The sequence below is a fragment of the Saccoglossus kowalevskii genome, chromosome 2 (assembly GCF_978046115.1).
Source record: "Saccoglossus kowalevskii chromosome 2, keSacKowa6.1, whole genome shotgun sequence".
NCBI classification, from domain to species: domain Eukaryota; kingdom Metazoa; phylum Hemichordata; class Enteropneusta; family Harrimaniidae; genus Saccoglossus; species Saccoglossus kowalevskii.
In genome coordinates, this window is record NC_140642.1 from 34,139,572 (window position 1) to 34,159,045 (window position 19,474).

The 19,474-nt window shown below is 33.7% G+C and overlaps 2 protein-coding genes across 3 annotated transcripts; one reads left to right on the top strand and one right to left on the bottom strand.

Annotated features, from left to right (window-relative positions):
* Positions 1–1,752: 1,752 nt before the first annotated feature.
* LOC100369243 (F-box only protein 11) lies at positions 1,753–10,854 on the bottom strand. Of its 2 annotated transcripts, XM_002739218.4 has the most exons (18): positions 10,652–10,854; positions 9,452–9,573; positions 8,266–8,365; positions 7,984–8,131; positions 7,554–7,683; positions 6,582–6,792; positions 6,000–6,106; positions 5,700–5,811; positions 5,475–5,581; positions 4,937–5,292; positions 4,642–4,822; positions 4,236–4,358; positions 3,827–3,989; positions 3,578–3,721; positions 3,218–3,436; positions 2,812–2,920; positions 2,232–2,330; positions 1,753–2,030 (listed from the first exon to the last, which is right to left on the bottom strand). In XM_002739218.4, the coding sequence occupies exons 1-18, from the start codon at positions 10,737–10,739 to the stop codon at positions 1,901–1,903; spliced, it is 2,649 nt and encodes an 882-aa protein (XP_002739264.1). In that variant the 5' UTR covers positions 10,740–10,854; the 3' UTR covers positions 1,753–1,900. The 2 variants fall into 2 exon arrangements, 1 of the variants encoding a protein (XP_002739264.1); XR_014928003.1 differs by lacking the exon at positions 2,812–2,920 and having other exon boundaries at positions 1,890–2,030; positions 10,652–10,838.
* A 113-nt stretch (positions 10,855–10,967) lies between these two features.
* Positions 10,968–19,175, top strand: LOC100369388 (EF-hand calcium-binding domain-containing protein 11-like). Its single transcript, XM_002739219.4, has 5 exons — positions 10,968–11,143; positions 14,004–14,099; positions 15,867–15,918; positions 17,229–17,330; positions 18,780–19,175. Exons 1-5 carry the CDS (start codon positions 11,057–11,059, stop codon positions 18,950–18,952), a joined length of 510 nt encoding a protein of 169 aa, XP_002739265.1. The 5' UTR covers positions 10,968–11,056; the 3' UTR covers positions 18,953–19,175.
* The last annotated feature ends 299 nt before the right edge of the window (positions 19,176–19,474 follow it).

Here is a 19,474-nt window from a genome sequence, read left to right on the forward strand (position 1 = left end):
ATAAAATTGCACAGAATCACACCGACTTGATAAATTAATGACATGCTTTCACCACAAAACTAAAATGAGTAGCATGATGAAACTAACCACGGTAATAAAGTTCAAGATTTGGGAACAGACTGCTCACGTCCAGTGTACGGATAAAACCTGGACTAAACTAGCAAGACCTCTTGTGTCACGACAGTTTTGTTCACCATTATGTCCAGAGTTTGATCAATCTTGTGCAAAATGCAATAGCAAAGTCACTTAGCAAATTCCTGCCTGGCAAACTTCCAGAGTTGTCCAAAAATATACATTTCAAGCCCCCCTCCCCATTGTTAAGGTAAATCACGCAAAGCAAGTACGAGTGTAGAAAACTTGTTTTATTATTTTTCTACCACATATACACCAATTATGCACATTGTTGGACAAGTTAGACTTTTTTTTTCTTTGTGATATATATATTAATTAAATATTGTTTTTCTCTATTTGATACATTCTAATAAATAGTGCAAAAAGATTGACTTTTTAAATTAAAAAAACAAAACGAGCATGCTGTTTACATAATGGAACTTGGCACAGACAATATCAATTGAAATTTTTTTGTTGAAAAAAGAAAATATCAAACTGAAGTTGACAACTATTTGAACACAAGACTGATCCATTCAAAGTGGGAGTGAAAATTGTACATTGTTTTAAGGATATGCAGCGCAGAATATTGCATTTTTTACTCTTGCTAGTTTATCCTCTAAAAAAAGGAAAAGAGGAATAACTTTAAAAAAAATCTTTTGAAGATTATTAAAAGACATAACTGAAATGAAAAGTCTAAAACAGCCAGGAATACTGTAACATTTTTCAGCTAGTGAGTTATTTTAATGACTTAGTTAATTCAGCCAAACTGCACGTAGCTTCAATAAATGTGGGAAGGGGTGGGCACCAAAAAATTGGTGGATTGCATATTATTTCTACACAGAAAATTTGTTAAATATTTACTATACAATATTTTCCAAGGTTGCTACAAAAATAGTAACAGCACAGCACAGAATATTCACAGCAGTATGAACAATACACAGACCCAATAAGAAAATGGAAGAACTGGTATTTACCAATGTATAACTTAACCCCCCCCCTACCCACTTTTTTTTGTCACTTCTGCATTTTTTTATGAAAAATTAAGCATAAATTAGTTGCAAGTCACACTGGCAGTGTGATATTAGACTCAATAGACTTTGGACATAAATGATCACAAGTGATTTGCTTTTCTCCCGATTTACTGCTGTTCACTGAGAATCAACACTATGCATGAAGCAAAAACAAATTGTTGGTGGCCATCTGTGCCCAAGGGCTATTCTATGATTGAAGAAAAAAAATGAAAGAATATTTTGCATTCTATAAAAACTGTCAAGAAAATTAAATTGATTTACAATATTATTTTATTTAATATAGTTTGAGGTTTGTGACCCATCTATCATCAATGCTGATACGAAATTTTATGTAGCTCGGCCCAAGTGTTGCTTTGAACATAATGCCCAGAGATACACGGGAGAGAGTTTTCGTTTTATGAATTGCCAAACAATGTGCAATGAATGAATAGTAGGAATTATAGCAGACTCAGAAAGAAAACCAAATGTGTACACAAAAAAACAAACATATTTACAGTCTATTTAGGTTTTCTTTCCTGGTACTATCAGGTTTCCATAGCAATGGATGTTAGGTAAACATTTCATTCAAATGCAATTCTCTTAATGAGCAAATATTGTTTGATTGGTGCAAAAGTTAGAAACCCTGTCATTGATTCATTGTGGCAGTGAACAACTTGAAATCGTTCTCATCTGATTCAGGTAGACCAATGAGTCCTGTTGAGTTAAGATTTCCATGGTTCCATGATTGTGAGACTAAAAAGTTAAGATTATGGAGGTGTTCAATTAACCATGAGTGTATGCGATTCGGTCGGAGCTGCCGAATCATAAATAGTGTCTGTGTCCTTTGTCGGTTCCCCCGCCAATTGACACTGATGAGATAAAGTACCAGCACCACAGTCACAGAAAAATCTGTAAGACAAACAAAGATTTATGATAAAATGACATCACAATTCATGTTTGATGGATTGTCCTTCCAAGACTAGTTGGAACAACTGTTTACTGCAGCATCTTAGATTTAACGTTGCTAAGTCGATTCCCACGACTATTTGGTAATCTTTATTGAGAAAAATGACAAAACCAGTCTGCACCACATGAAATGCCCATACTAACCTATCGTGAGTAATAAATTCTACGTCATGTCCAGCATGACATTTCTTGATGCAATTCACGCAGATTGCATTCCTGTCTGTCGTATTACATGTCCGGCACCTAGTAATCAAAAACAAAAAAAAAGTAATGAATTTTTTGAATGTATGTTAAAGTGGTTTCACACACATACACACTCTCTGTATTAGCACACACCAATACAAGAAAATATTGTTACTAGCCCAACATGGTCAAAGCCAACAACCCACACCCCACATCTCAAAACACTATACTTTGCTGAGCCACAAAAGACCACTAAAGTGCAAACCATGGGAAAGAAGTGTGCTTTTACAACATTTTATTTTCCATGCTTTTTTCCCCCTTTCAATTGAACAGAGTACAAGTAAATTTAAAGTTACAATGTCGAATTCTATAGAAATATCAAACCAATTATTCTGGAAACCATGGAAACAATTCACACCCCTGTACGAAAAGAACAAAGTGCCAAAGACCATCTCAAACTTGGCAGTACATCATAGCAAAGCAAGCATCACATGCTGACTGGAAATACAATGAATCTCTGGCAAACAGGCAAGTAACTAACCTGTAAAAATCATGCATGGGGTAACTGGTGTAACTTGAAATCTTGTACAAACATCGGCCTGACCGAACTGCTTTCTCGATGGCATTTTGATTATCGTACACTCGATTATCTGTTAAGATAACAGAGAAACACTTTTTTAAGCTCAATGTGCGAGAGTTAGCAAGCGAGGCAAAAAGCAAAATTTAGTAAACTTGTAAGCGAGACTGCATTTTTGCGGACCAACTTTATACCATATTCGTCATCATCGAAACCCTTGAACCAAGAGATAAGTATTGGAGTTACTGAATCCTCAAAAATGAAGTCTCGCTAACGTTATGCCGTGTTAGTAACAGTGTCAAGTTCTTGCAAGTATCGCAGAAAAGCAACCAGTACTCCAGTGCATTTGATATTGATTGACCTTGCTTACCTTTCATCTCGGGCTCCACTCCGGTCGCTAGACATATACCAGCAAATTTATTGTTGAATACTAAGTTGCCTTCTAAGCTGGCCGATGCATTGTTAGTGATTTCTATCCCTGCTGCTAAACCGTCGTAAATTCGGTTTTTCTTTAAGGTAGGGTGACTCTGCGAGCTGATAAGCACACCTGCCTGAGTATTGCGAAAGATTTCATTGAATTCTAATAAACCTGCAAAAATAGAAAAGTTAACACCGATTACTATATCTGGAAGAACAGAGAGGACTTGTTTTCTCGGAACTAGGAATATACCAACGTCAAGAAAACATGCAAAACAAGGTTGAACTGAATTCTCAATTCAGTGATGCTTACCTCGACCTCCATTGAAAATACAAATACCCCCATCTCTTCCATCGTGTATTTTATTATATCGCAGCTGTGGGTTGCTGTCTGTCTTGATCCACACGCCAGCCATTGCATTGTCAAAGATTTCATTGCACTCAATAATACCCAGGCCTAAGTGACACAATTACAACAAAGTTAGATATCAACATCTCATGTCAAAAGGAAATGTCAAATATTACATAAATATCCATTAGAGTTTCTTAGTTACAGACTTACCTCCATTATAAACAAGAATTCCGCCATTTTGTCCACCCCATATTTTATTCTTCTTGATCACAGGATTACTACCAGTTCGGATTTGAACTCCAGAATACATATGATTGAAGATATCGTTATCTTCTAAAATACCATGCCCATTATCGTAAAAATAAACCCCAACCTGTTGGTGATTAGATGCGGATATTTAATCATAATGACCTTTTGAACTTTTCTTCTGGTGACAAATGACAAGCGGGTGGAGTTCAAACCAAAGATTACATTTTCATTAATCCAACATATGTTATCTCACATAAAATATCATTTTATTTTACAATACACACTTCACACTAATTCCAGTTCATATCCCATTCAAAGTTACTTAGCAACCATGACGAAGGCAACCGAAAATAAAAATTGCAGACAATACCTGTTTCCCACTGTGTATTCTATTTTTCCTAAGTTCCGGACAGCTTCCGGTGGTGACCCAGACACCAGCTAATGTATTACTATAGACTTCATTCTCTATAATTAAACCCCTGCCCTTTTCATGCTGATATTGGAAACAAAAGGAAATTGACAATCATTTTAATCAAACAAAAGTTATATCAGTTACTACCAGTTTGTGTAATATATAGGTTTGACATTTAAAGTAAAGTTAGAATTGTTATTCTACTACAAATCAGGTTTTATTCCCTGAAAATGCAGCAAATTCTGCCATGGGATTTAAGCCATCAGATGTCTCGCTTATGACTGGTAAATCTGATATAGGTCCACTCTAGTAAAATACATTTTGACAAATATTTGTTATTGAAGATTAAAAATTAACTGCTTACCACATAAATACCGCCATGTTGACCATCGTGTATCCTATTACCCCGAATTATTGGGTTGCTGTTGGTTCTAATTTGTATTCCAGCTAGCGCATTACTATGAATGTCGTTATTTTCGATAAGTCCACGGCCTTCACCAAAGATGTACACTCCACCTTGATGACCATTGAATATTTCATTTCCCCTGTAAATAAGATGGTAAGATAAACTGTTAGGACAAATCATGCGAAATCATTATTAATAATGATGCGCTTCTAATGCAAAATGATAAATAGATTTGCGCAAAAAGTCAACTTACCTAATTGTCGGGTCGCTATTATAAGTCACCCAAACTCCAGCAAAGGTATTTGAGTGAATTTTGTTCTCCAGAAACTCCCCTCGTCCATTTTCGTGCACGTAGATTCCACCAGTTTGTCCATGATGAATTTCGCAGCGAACAACAGTCGGGTTAGCACCAGCTTTCACTTCAAATCCGGCAATCCGGTTATGATGAATGTCGCAGGAATCAAAATATCCCATTCCGTTGTCAAATGTAAATACTCCCACGTCTCGACCATGGTGAATATGACATCGTCGAATTACGGGATTTGCAAAATTTTTCACCCAGATGCCAGCCAAAGCATTGCCACTAATTTCACAGTCTTCGTAAGTACCCTGCAAAATTATCAAAATCAATAATTATTGAATCAAGAATTGGGTAAACTTGAGTGAAAGACTATATATAAAATTGAGTGAAAACAGAATATTCTAGGAAAAAAATGTTGAGAGATACTCTAGCAGTATTTTTGATCTTGAAATTCTCAAACATATTATGGAGAATCGTATGTTGAACTTACCTGCGCATGATCATTGACAAAGAGACCAACATTCTCACAGTCGTTTATAATACAATTTTTAATATGTGGTGCTGCACCTTTCCCACTCACACAAATAGCAGAACCGACTAAAGTAGAAGAGAGAAGAAAATTGTTAAAAAATGCAGACCACAAATAACAGAGCTCTGAATGCACAAATAAGGCATGAAATGGCATTTTTGGTAAATATACAAAAAAAAAGCTTACCTTGCGACTTGCTTCGGATTACACAGCTATCAATGGTCGGCCAGCAGTTTGCAGTGACCTCAACGCATGAATGTTTATGATGCGGTTGTTGTGTATTCGGATCGGGAGTGAACTGAAAGAAAACAAACAACTTTTGAGCATGTTTTCCATCAAATAGGATTGTCACCTTTATATTAAATTATAATGAAACAGGCTGAAAAACTGGATCGCCAAACAGAACAACTAGGTAGTACAAAGTCAGTAAAGATGGGGGAGGGGTATACATGTACATCAAAATTCAAGTGGGAGCAGCCAACTTACCCTAATACTAAGGAATCCTAAGTAAGCATCTTCACTGCCTTCCATAAACACAAATGTGGATTCTTTGTTGTTTTCTATTATGACACTGTCTGGATTATTACCAAATGCTGGAAATAAAAGCCACAGTAGATATTATAAAAGAATAAACGAAAGAACAGCGTGGCTCATTTTCAAACTAAGCGTCAGACTCTGATAGACAGTGACGGGCACAGTGATTTGATTTTAACCGAAAGGACTGGGTTACAACTTATTATGTAATATACGAACTTCAATCCGCGGGTGGCACAAATAAACAATTTATCCCCGATAAATGAAAGACCATAACACAATCAAAGCTAAACATTGGATTGCCTTAGTGTCATCCAAAAATAACATGGAAAATACACTATTCTCACATTAAAATATACATGCCAATTTGAGGCCAAAAAGACTTTGTTTTCACAGAAAAATGTACATGGCCAATAGTGATTTATGATGCTTTTATTAATTTAGACAAACAAAACTGAAAACACTGGTAAGTAATAAAATAGCAACAAACACAGGACTGCAGATTCAACTGTATTATGATTTAATTGGACATACCTGCTCCGATGATACACACTGGTGAATCTATATACAACCACTCACAACTATATATACCAGCATGCACCAAAACCAATTGGCATAGTTGGCCTTCAACAGCCGATAATGCCTCTTCTATATTATCGTAATATTGAATACTTCGACCATTGTAACTATCTGGGTTCTCATAAACTTGTTGCGCATGACCTGGCTTCACGTGAACACCGGGGTACTACAATAAAAAAAAAAGACAGTAAATTAAGTTAATACAAATAAAGAGTTAATATTAACTGGTATTAATATTGTAATTGTATCAACCAGTAATGTAGTAAAGCAAGTATTTGCACAAAGTCGTAATAGAATTGTAACAGAAACTGAATAAACGCGAGTCATTTGTTGGCATTTGAAGGTTAGCTGTCTTAAATTTCACAATTATTAATGTCACACCTAAATTTATCAGAGCGATAAGTTGGACAATTTAGATGCATTTGAGGTCATCGGGTCGTTAATGGAAAAGGTTGCCATCTTTAATTTCAGACATTGTGTACAGTTAATTCTACGACATTTATGCAGCCAGCTTTTGTTTTGAAAGAGACATGAAAGTACAGGAAATGCTTGAATAACACGTTAGGAACCGGTAATAAAGGTTTACATATCAATGGGAGACAACAAGCTGACAAAATTTATTATCAAATAGGTCTTTCTGGGCAAAATAATTACTATGTAGTAACTGGGTTATTATGTACAAAAATTGGTTGCTAAAAACCAATAACTTTCTATAATGACTTTTAACAGTTATTCTAAATAGAATCAACAGTGAAAAAATGCTCAACATAATTGCTTCATAATACTAAAATTTTATAGTATTGCAAATGTATTAAATATAATATTTATTTGTTTTGTTCCATTTTCATTAACAGTCAATTTTTATATCAGAAACCTTACAAATGCAGCAATTTATGATTTAAAAAATAAAATTCAACTGTAACTCACTAGCTGCTTAAAACTCTCCTTCCACACATTCTGGAATTCAGATTTTTCTGGTTGCACAAAAATGAATTTGCCAGGTTCAGAGGTCAGTACGGGCAAGGACATCTCGTACACTGTCTGGTACATGTTTTTCCTAGTTGAAAAAAAAAAATCACATGCAATGATTAAATTTGAAACGAGGTACATTTAAAATTTATCTGTGCAAGGCATCTCTAAATGCCAGTGGGAATACAGCAATAGCATGGGAAGAAATGCACATGGGTCAATAAATAAGGAGTAACAGCATTTACAATTACACATGAATAAGAAATGATATCTAAAATAGAACAATAATTAGACACAAATCTTTATAGATTCTAAATTAACCCACTGTACTGAATTAACAAAAGGTAAACTACATCAGTCAGAAGAGTATAAAAAAATTACCGCTTACCACAAGGTGAGGTCGTTGCCGAGTGTGTGCCACCTTTTGCAGACACATGCCGCTGCACATAGATCTTTCTCTTTTAAGTATGAAAATATATTTAATAAGATTTCATCTGGAACATGATATTGTAGAAAATTTTCTTCTGGACTTGCAGCTAAAAAATATAATTAAATAAACGTGTATTTTTTTTTATTGGACATCAATAACGTATACCATGTGATTAGTCAAAACATGTCACTAAAGATTACTTTAATATTTAACTCATAAATATTCATGATGCAATTTTACCTGGTTGTTTTTCTCGCACTGCAACCTCTTCTCCCCCTCCTCCAACAGATAATTTACTTCGTTTATTCGTCCGCGTCGTGGAAATATTTTTGGATGGAAACTAGAAATGAAATGCAAACAAATACATCAAACACATTGCACAAGGTCCTTTCATTCAATTGTTCAATCTTCCATACCCAAAAAAACCTGTTTAATGAGTGGTTTTGCACGACAATAATAAAAATGTACACTCGAGCCAAGATGTAAAGAAACTTGAATGCAATTTTCAGAGCGCAGTTTTGAAATTAATTGCGCAGCAATAGAAATAGAAGCATTTTCACTTAAGGGAATATAAAACTTCAATCTTAATTTAACTGCAGCCTAATCTGGCTGATCAGCTGGAACCAATGTACATTTTAGTTAAATTAGCTACAACGTCCTGGAATTATAGTGGATTGGATTTATTAGGCATCACAGTACATAAAGGCGAACATAACATGCAAACTAAAAATAAATGCTTAACTATAATTTAGGACTGGACAAATAATTATGAAAGGAATAAAAATTGACTACATTATGCATGTAGATTATTGTTTTGAATTATCAAGAGACTGTCCCCTCACACACATGCTAAGGAAGTCAAGAGCAATTACACGTCAAATTTTAATAAATAATTTCTATCCTAAAGCATTCAACTCAATATGAAATGCACAAACATTCTAGAAGGCAGTATATCTTTATATAATATACATGTATGAATAAGTTATTAGTTTTACATGGCAACAGTGATGTGGATATTTTATTGCAAAAACCCCAAAACTGATATAATTTTTTCATGTCTCATCCAAAAAGTTCTGACTGGATGGGGGTGAGGGAGATTACTCTCTGATATTACAACATACATTTGTTTTTTCACCAATTTAAGTTTTGACCTCGATTGTAATAACTGTCATAAATTTACAGATAATACACCCTGTCACATATGACCTGTGGCAGTAATTAAGTTTTGAATAATTATCAGGATTCAACAAAGTTGTAAAAATTAATACCATGCATGAATGAATTTCAGAAGATGAAAAAAAAAGCAACACATTTAAACCCTCCCCAGACAGCACTTCATTTTGATTGAAAATCCCAGTGTTATGACACAAGTCATGTGACATTAAAAATAACATTAATACCCAGATTGAACTGTAAAAGCACCTACTGTTTCTACTTCTGGAATACTAGTACTAGCTTTTCTCCTCAAACAATATATTTTCTGTGGTTTAATATTGGACCGGTTTCTGGATGCAGAAGCTGATGGCAGAGATGGAGTTGAAGGCGCTTCTGTTGGATGAGAAAAAAATGAATTGAAAATTTAATGAATATGCTGAAGGCCATTCATCATATTTTTGTTGTATATATAGTAACAGCATTTAAATTTGGAACAACTTGTTCTTTGTCAATCAACAGGAAGATGCAACAAAGAAGAGAATATGGTCCATTTGTTTTCTCTAACAATGTAACCTCCCAAAAAAGGTCACGCTTGTTTCTGAACAATTTTAAATTAAAGCTAGATATCTTTGAAAAGGCAGAAAAAAACGAGCATGATATCACACAAATTCAGTAAAAACGCTATATTTTTTCACAACGATTTACTAACACGTTCATGGAATACACATACAATGAACATGACCCTTGGGTGGACATAATGCATTCCCCACAAAATGAATCATTCAAGGACATTTATTTCAATGAAAAAAATAATATCTTCGTGTTTTTATTTATTTTGTCGGGTATTTAAATTCTAAACAAGATCGAGAAAAAAAGCTCTACAGGGGTACAGACGAAACGTCGATCGAAGGTCTGTTATGGTCACAGAGGGCATGCTGGAACATAAAGGACAAAGACAACAATAGCACGAAATTGACTCGAAGGTACGTGAGATAATTCCATTAAAACACAAGTATACAACGGAGAGGAGAAAACTAATTGACATTCTAAGCAAAAGAGAAATTAATACAGGCCGATATGTAACACATCGAAACCACAATAATTAACAGTCTGTGTGCCCAACTATTTTGGGGCAAACTACGTAGACGCGACTAACAACACGCAAGCAACGCCTTTGCTACGAAGGGCACGGGTAATCACCGATCAGGCCATTCGAATACGTGTGGACGAGCGCTCAGCAGCGGAAGTAGTAAATACTTTTTAAAATAATGCATAGAACAAGTATCATTTAATACAAAGGTGTAAACCAATACAATATATGGAATAAGAAAAAATGTGTATATAACATGAAACGAGTGCCAGATTTTCTGGGAGGTATAAACTATTCTAAATAATCTACACTAGCGGGAAATGGCTTCTATGTTTAGATTATGTCTTTTTCAACGACGACGAACAAAGAACGTGTACTCACCGGACAAAGAGACGCTGTATTTTCCTCTGTTTTTGCGACCCGACCTTCTCAAACCGTTACTAGATGATGCTGTACTTGAGGCTGACATGTTGGTAAGATGAATCAACAGGACAAGACAGTATATATATGTCCAGAAAGCAGCAACGACATAATCACCTTGTAGAAGACCGTGAAACCATACAGTAACCCAACGAAGATGAAATGTGATCAGGGTTCTCGGACCGTTTACCAATCATGACGCGTGTTCTAGGCACGTGAACTCAAAACATTTGCATAAACCAATCAGTGCACGGTACATAAATTAACACCTAACTTAAAATATGGCGGAAATGTTTACTGCACTTCCTGTTCGAATCACCGTCGAAGTCACCAATTAATTTCTTTGTTTTTATTATCTATATAAGAATGACTACCACGCTTTTCAAATTCGGAGGGTACCAACTTCCGGCGCGGCAAAACATTACTGAAGAGGACAAGAAAACAATTGCAACAGTAGGTTTTGTTTTCTCGTAGAACGATCGGGCCTTAGGGAAATGATCCCGTTCCGATCGATATAGGCATGCTGGTACTCGATTTCCACATAACAATCTGGCCCACCGTTTGTTACTATGCAGTACATGTGCCGTCTTCATTGTGTGTATCACTTTGCCTGTTGTTCACCGTAAACGGATTCTCACTGTCTTTGATTCGGGCGGGGTGTCGATTTTTGTTTGTTTTCGACAATAATTAGAATTACATGCCTTTTCAGCACCCCGTGAATCATATACACAGGGATATGGTCCCATGAAATAATGTAAATACACTGCAGCTTAGTTGTCGATATAACGTATAATGTGTACCGGTACACCTTACAAATATTGTAGAATCTATTGTATAAGTTTATTTGGAACCTTATCTTCTAGATGTTATGACCACGTCCATGTTATGTCGTAGTAAAAGTCTACGCCATTTTTGGTGGCTATGAATTGATACATTATTGATCAAAATGTATCCACAATAATTAGAAGCGATGTAGATACTATGTAACATTTAAAGCGACAATGTACGTGGAAATTGTCTTATAATAGCAGATTTGGAATGCCCAGGGTTTCATGTAAATTTGATCTCCTCAAACTAACTTTCCAGTGTTTACATGTTTGTGTATGTGCCTCGAATGTAATAAAGGCGACTATAGAATAAAGGTAACAAATTGAACATTGAAGGTGATTAAAAACATTTTAAAATAATTTTTAACGTGAAAATAAATGGGAAAAGAGTCCTTTGTCTTTTTATAACTAGCATGCTATTTAGCTAATTTGGCTACATTTATTTACGTTTTGAAATTGTGTTCTTCATTTGTGTTGCTACCAGTAATGAGAGTGGATGCGATCTTGTCAACACTGGTGAATATGTTGTGGTTTCAACGTCTGTATTGACAATAATATTTATTCTGATTGTTGTAGTAATCTAGTTTGATAAACCTGTCCGTATTAGGACTTTCAGAATTTTGCATTTTTATGCCCAAATGCACTCCAAATTCGGCAGCCAGCATGTTTGCTTGGTTTGACATTCAGACGCCATTAGAGTGGAATGTCATTGTGATTTGCGCAAACTTGGGGATATATTGTGATTTATTCCATTCTATGTGACCTGCTCTCCTCCAATCAGCTTGATGTAAAAAATAAGAGAGAGGACAAGGTACTTTACTGGGTATTTTCACTTGGATTTTATTTTCACTGAAGAAAATACCGTTTTTCTTATATTTTACATTCAACTCATAAAAAATCAGTAAAAATAAACTTTAAATACATATATATATAACAGCCAAACTGTCTTTTCAGAAAAATTACAGCTAAAATAAAGTATTTCACAGTAATAGAAGTGTGGGTTTAGTGAAGAAGCACAACATTATAAGTGCTCTATGTGAAATAATATTTAATACTTGATTTAAGTAGTACCGATTATCAGTACTATATTTGTTTTTATTATAAACAATGTTTTGGTAGTATACTGTAGAATACTTTATTTTCGCTATTTTCGCTGAAGGGATGATTCCGTGAAAATAAAATCCAGTGAATATACATTTTTTCTTATATTTTTTAATCTCAACAAAAATCAGTGAAAATAAATTCCAAGCAAAACGCCCAAAATACCTTTTCAGCGAAAATTAATTCCAGCGAAAATAAAGTATTCCACAGTAGTCTAATATAGCATAGTCATCTATTGTGTTGATAGCATGTGCTTCTAATAATACCGGTACCGGTAGTGCTTACACGAATGACCTTTCAAAACAGTTAGCATAAATAGATCTGTGAGAGTTTGTTTACTAAAACATTCTGGTGAAACTACATTTTTTTTTTTGTCTCACCTGCATCGCTATTGGAGTTGGACTTTTAATAGAGCATATACTGTAAATCAAATATGATACTTACATGCAGTGGCATTATGGGATTTTTTAATGTGAAACACTAATATATTTAGTTATACTGTGCATTCAACCAATGCGCTAGAAACTACATGCGATTGTGGTCTTTTGTGGTAACATCTCTTTGAATGTGATTTTCAATGTTTGACGTGTAAGATTACGTTGAATAATACACACATACACACACAAAATCCACAATAATATTAATATTCAGGGATTGCGTTAACCCCATATTTTGCTTCCCTGACTACAATTATTGAAGAAGGACCCATTTTTTCAGGCAAGCTGGGGTCCAATCTCTAATAAGGTTATCCAGGATAAAATTTCTATTTTTTTAAATTTTGTAAGTGGGACTCGTCTTGCTGAGACACAAGTGCAAACCTTGAATATTGATTTCCGACGGGTGAATTTCAGAACAAAACATGCCTATGCAACAGATTAACAGTATGACATGAACTAGTAGAATATGAATGAATTAAGTATACAATGTTTATCGAAAAACGGGGTAACAAAATGGCAGTTCTAAACTTGTTGCATGCACTGAGACGCTTACATTTTACAGTGTAACGCACTATTCTATTCTATACCTTTGACTCGCTAGTGTGTGTTTTGGATTCAATGATATCATAGAACGAAGAATGACTACTAGTTGCATGTGACTGTTTCACGCCACGTCTCTTGAGAACATTTAAAAATACTGTCAGATATACCAATCTTTCTAAAATTTGATAAATTTTTCTCCCGTTTTATTATGAAAAAATTTGACAATATCTGATGTATTAGTGGACCCTTTTGCTTTCTGTTATTCAGACAAGTTTAATTTCATTGACATCACAGCTTGGAATCTCAGTATTGACTTACATCAAGTATTATCCTATTCAAGAATGACTATTATAGTCAGTGGAACTTACCGTACAGTTTTTTGACTGTTGATAATTTTTACTACAGGTTTTCCATGAATGTGACCAAGGTCAGAAGGGCTATCTATCTCATGAAGACGTCAAAGTAGCGTTTGTATCACTCCTTGGTTACAAACCAACTAAGGTAATGATTGGTTTACATAATTTTACAGTCAGTACAATGACATTTTATGTGAATTGAACACAGTGTTTATATATATGTAGGTGTTTATTTACGAATAATTAACTGTTTAATTTTTGTTGTTTAATGATATAATGATGATTTAATGACTCAAAAATGATTCAAAAAGTTATATTGTCACTGCTACAAAACTTTGCAATTTTCACTGGCTCATGGAATTTGTCTAGAGTGAATTGAAGTGCTCTACATTGTTTCTGTAAACTGTCTCTGCTTTTTAAAAGCAGGCACATTGTGGTACTTCAATGTGGCATTGTGGTATTCCCATGGTGCATTGTGGTATCCCCATGGTGCATTGTGGTATTCCAATGGTGCATTGTGGTATGCTGCATCTTATTTATATGTGAACCACAGACAGGTATAGCTTTTCCTCACGTAAGACCAAATAAAAAATATTACTGGTAAGTTTTCTTGCCAAGATTTTCATTCCAATCCTGTATCATTGTGACTGAATTAAAATGTGGCCACTAGATGGCGCTCACTTCCTGTTTCCAGCTGCAGGCTTGTTAAACTCTTCTCACAAAATATACAAAACAAAATATGACAAAATGAAAAATTTTATTGTTACAGGTTACGGGAAATAAAAAAAGGTACTTTACGTTTTTATAGTAAATAAAATGAAAGTTCCATTTACAGTAAAAACTAGGTTTTTACACTTTACAGATAAAGCAAATTCCTAATTACATTTTTATGTTATACTTGAGAATCAAAATTAGAAATAACGTATGAAAATGCTTTATATGCTCACAAATAATAAGATCTTTTGTGAAATAACGGCCGAATAAAATAGCTGATTACATTTTTCACCTTGCCTATGTCTACGAATTTATATACATATTTTATTTAAATTATATTATTCCGAAAATAAAAACAATTGATTACAGCTTACGAAAATACCTCTTGCCGACCCACACCTAAGTCTCCCTATTTTTGTTTTCAATGTATATTAAAAACACACTATTTCATTTGACCTTAATATCCAATTGTTGATAATATATAAGAGGTGTATTTATATTTATTTTCTCATAACTTTTACATATTGTATTTACTATCATCTCATGTGTTACAAGTACAGCATATTTATATTTATTTTTTCATAACTCATAAAATTAAAGTTATTTAAAGAGGAGTTACTAAATGTGGACTTTCAACAAAAACGTATACTGCCGTATCTCAAAGTTCTGTTAACTGTTAATTGAACATCAAGTTATAATTTGGGCGTGGTTTCTAAAATATGGGCATGGTCATTTTTGTAATTCAATGTTTTCATAACTTGATGTCTGTAATTCGAACAATTCAACATCTCATGTGGCCAAAATGTCTGCTTTTCACATGTGCGAAATGTCTGGGGTGAGAAATGATGGCATCCTTTCTGTTCACACATTCAGATGTGTTATTCATTGGACAAAGACACTGTTTTTAAACAATTACATTTGAACATGATGCTTTTCTCAATGTCAATAAAGTACTGATGAAAAGTATTGATTTCCTCCTTGCATGTGGAAAAGCTTTAATTTTAGTCATCAATTCACCTGATTTCTAGTCTTCATGCCGTCTATGATTGTAAGGTTATGAAAATTTACCAATAATAGACTAGCGAATTGGTCCAGAATCAACAAACATGTCTCTGTCATTCATGTGACGTAATCACATAAACTACTTATAGAGCAAATATGGTAATATCAATAATGTCATTATTATGCATATTTTCAGTATGAAGTAGAAGAGTTGATGAAACAAACAGAAATCATTGATGGCACTCCACGTAAGTATTATTATTTGAAGGGCAAAAGGTCATGAGAAAATCGGCATGGATAGTGAAATGTAAATAATCTGTCGCATACAGTAAGATAAAACCGACTTACACATTGGAAATTAATCTTGGTGTTCATTCCTTATAAATTTCTTCTATTTATGTATTTTCACATTAACCTTCTGAATGTTAAGGTCACCTTTTGCTTTTTTCCACATTTTTGCTAGACTTTTTGATAGCAATGATTGCTTGACCCTGAAAGTGGGGCATTTTAAAGAAAGTGGGTTGAATATTTCCGTAACTCTCCGTGGAGTTAAACTGTGCTAAAACAATACCAACATATCTTGCATAATCATCTGTTTTTTTGCCCCTATTAATTCCTGTATTAAGGCAGTTGAGCTGAGTTTGCAGTGCATTATGGGAGAGAGCTCTATTGTATATAATATTGGAAAAATTTTATCATACTGGAAACTGATTAAATTGTATGTCAATTTGTTCAATGTTTAAACAATGCTAGAATATGTCTGGAAAATATGATAACTAACAGGGATTACAAAACCTGCCTCTAGAGGACACTGTACCCCTGACAATATTAATCATTCTGTCTATAGATTCGTATTACCCCGGTAGTACCATTTGGCAACTTGCATTTAAATGGTTCATTCAATTCAGAATTGCTATTAAGCGTGCTATGTTATTGTTTGATCAATAAAACACCTTATTTTAGTTGATTGAAAGTTAATTTTGTGGGTTTGCAACGTCTTGATGGCTCAATCTTTAATCTTTTGTGACAAATTATGTGCAATATAGATAGAGTTCCCACCTTTTTACCCAGTTTGTCACCAATGTCTGCCTTATAGCACCAATACATAGACTATATAATGTACTTATGTCAGACTTATTATTTTGGGTAATTTTATTTAGCATGTTTCTGTTATTTTTGGTTAACATTAGACAGAGATATTCCTTACCCCGATTTTGATAAAAAAATTTGATTTAACAAATCTGATAATGGGACTACTTTGGGTAATGATGCAAAATTTAACACGGGTAGTATAAATTTTCAGGGCTGGATACATGAGAGGGGCGGTTTCATACAAACCCCCTGAAATCAGAAGATTTGTATATTTTTTTTCCATTTTTGCTGGTTTATTTTTTGTTTTGTTTTTATAAAGAAAAGAACCAGGAAAAACAAATCTAGGTTCACCCCCTGACTATTACACCAAACCCAAAAAAAGTAGTTCCATAAGCCATATTAAATAAACACCCTCAAAAATTAGAAAACTATTATTTCATAATTATTATTATTATTATCATTACAGGTATGGCATTTGAACATTTTATTCAAGTGATGTCTTCAAAGATGTCTGTAGTTGACAGGGATGATGAGATTCGTCAGACATTTATGGTGTTTGATATGCAGTGTAAGTTTTGTACTTGTAAGCTTTAAAATAATTTAATTTTAGGTTAATATGGTTACATCAGTCCAATTAAAATACAATGTCAATCAACCTGAAATTAAAACGCTATACAAAAACTGTTTTCAGAATCTTACACAACAGTACTAAAAGTTGGGAAATACTGCCCTCTAGTGACTAATCAAATAAACAGATTATACCTCGACGATGTAAATGACATACTTTTTTTTTGTGATCGCATTTTTTTCATATTATTGCTTTTTGTATTAAACTTTCACCAATGTTGTGTATAATCTTTTCACCACCAGTTCCCTCTTTTCTTCACAAAATAGTCCTGTTTATAGTCTGCACCTTTCCTTCAGAAGATTGGGACAAAAATAGGCAAATTGTTTGAGTAAAAATTTACTCAAATTTTTTCTTTTGGCTCCAAAATTAGGGTTCATTTCCAGAACTATTGAAGAATATAAGAAAAAAGTGCAGAAAAATTTGGTTGAGAAATTCTGGTGATGAAAAGGTTGGAGATCATTTGTAATTATTATCCATAAAATGATGTAAAATTCAAACTTTCGTGTAAGGGGGAGAGTGGTATTTCTGAGGGTACATAAATTATTTTTAGAATATCCCTTAAGGAGGAGATTTAGGCCAAATTATAATTGAAGATACATGTATGTAATTTTTGTAAAACTTTTCATTAAAATATCATGGAAAAATGGCACAAATTTTCTTTGGTTTTTATGGTGAAATTACTTCATATATCAAAATTTTGTTTCGTGACATAAACTGAAAAAGTTGTATACATTTTATAATTATTGATTAATCCTAATATTGTTAAAACATTTAAAAAAATTTTATTTAGTGAGTTTGCAGTGTGATACGTTTTCCACTATATACAAAAAGGACGCCCTTCTCCCATAATGCACTGCATCCAGTGCATGCACAGTAGTGTGAAACTATAAAATGAACTATAAATGTAAAATCATTTATTTGGACTGACTTTTTGTTTACACTATTCATGAACTTGGCAGAAAAACAATGAATTCTATTGTTAATCTACAAGCTCATGTGGATTTAATTATCAGCGAAATTTAATTATCAGCGAAAATAGCGAAATTAAAAAACAGTAAATAATTAATGCATTTACAGTATGTTACTTGTCGTATTAGATCATTTGCATAAATGCATGTAACTTGTAATAGAATAAATACAGCATTGAAATCTAGATATTCTCTCCATTGGAAGTATGATTATCTTCTTAAACTTTACGTTATCATTTCAACATTTTATTTATTTATCCGAGTGGGTGGCCTTGGATTTTGTGCAACGTCAATACATTTTCAGTTCAACCACAAAATGTAAATTACTTATCGTTGGTTACTTTTTAAATAAGAAAAACAATTAAAATTTTTTTATCTTTTGGTGTATTTGTTTCATCAATAATTCATTCTCTGCACACAGGTAAGGGTTTTTTGACAATTGACGACTTGAAGAAGGCTTTTTCACATGTTGCTCCACACATTGCTGCTCATCGAGTCGAAGCGGCCTTCAGAGAAGTTGACAGAGACGCCGATGGGAGAGTTAGCTATAAAGACTTTGAATTCATGATGAAATATCACCTAGAAGATTTATAATAGATGCACAGCCCATTGAACCACAATATTATATCATCAATGCTTCCGGAGACGAGGGGTGTGTCGACTCCAACTCTCAGTCAATATTTTGAACACTAATGGCTGAGATAATAATCTCCTAGTCTGTTATCTTTTTTTGAAAGCCCTGTAGCTGTTTTTTTAAGCATTACCTTGCCTTTAGCGCTGTTTCACAGAAGTATGATCATGTATCATTATTTAATTATTAGAAAAAATTTTTGTTATTTTTTTTTTATGTCAGTCTTTATCCGTCCATGATGACTTCTCAACAAATTTTAACTTTATAATTTAATTATTTTTTCATATATTTCATTAGTTTTTAAGTTTTGGTAATCACAAAATAAGATAAATGTAATGAAAAATAACTATATATTTTTTTTATCAATTTATTAGACTCTTTTTCAGGTTTTCACATTCTTCCTACCCATGTATGTGTATCTGTTAAATGGTGTGACAACAGTTACCATGACAACAGTTAGACAAAATGTTATATATCCGCTGCAC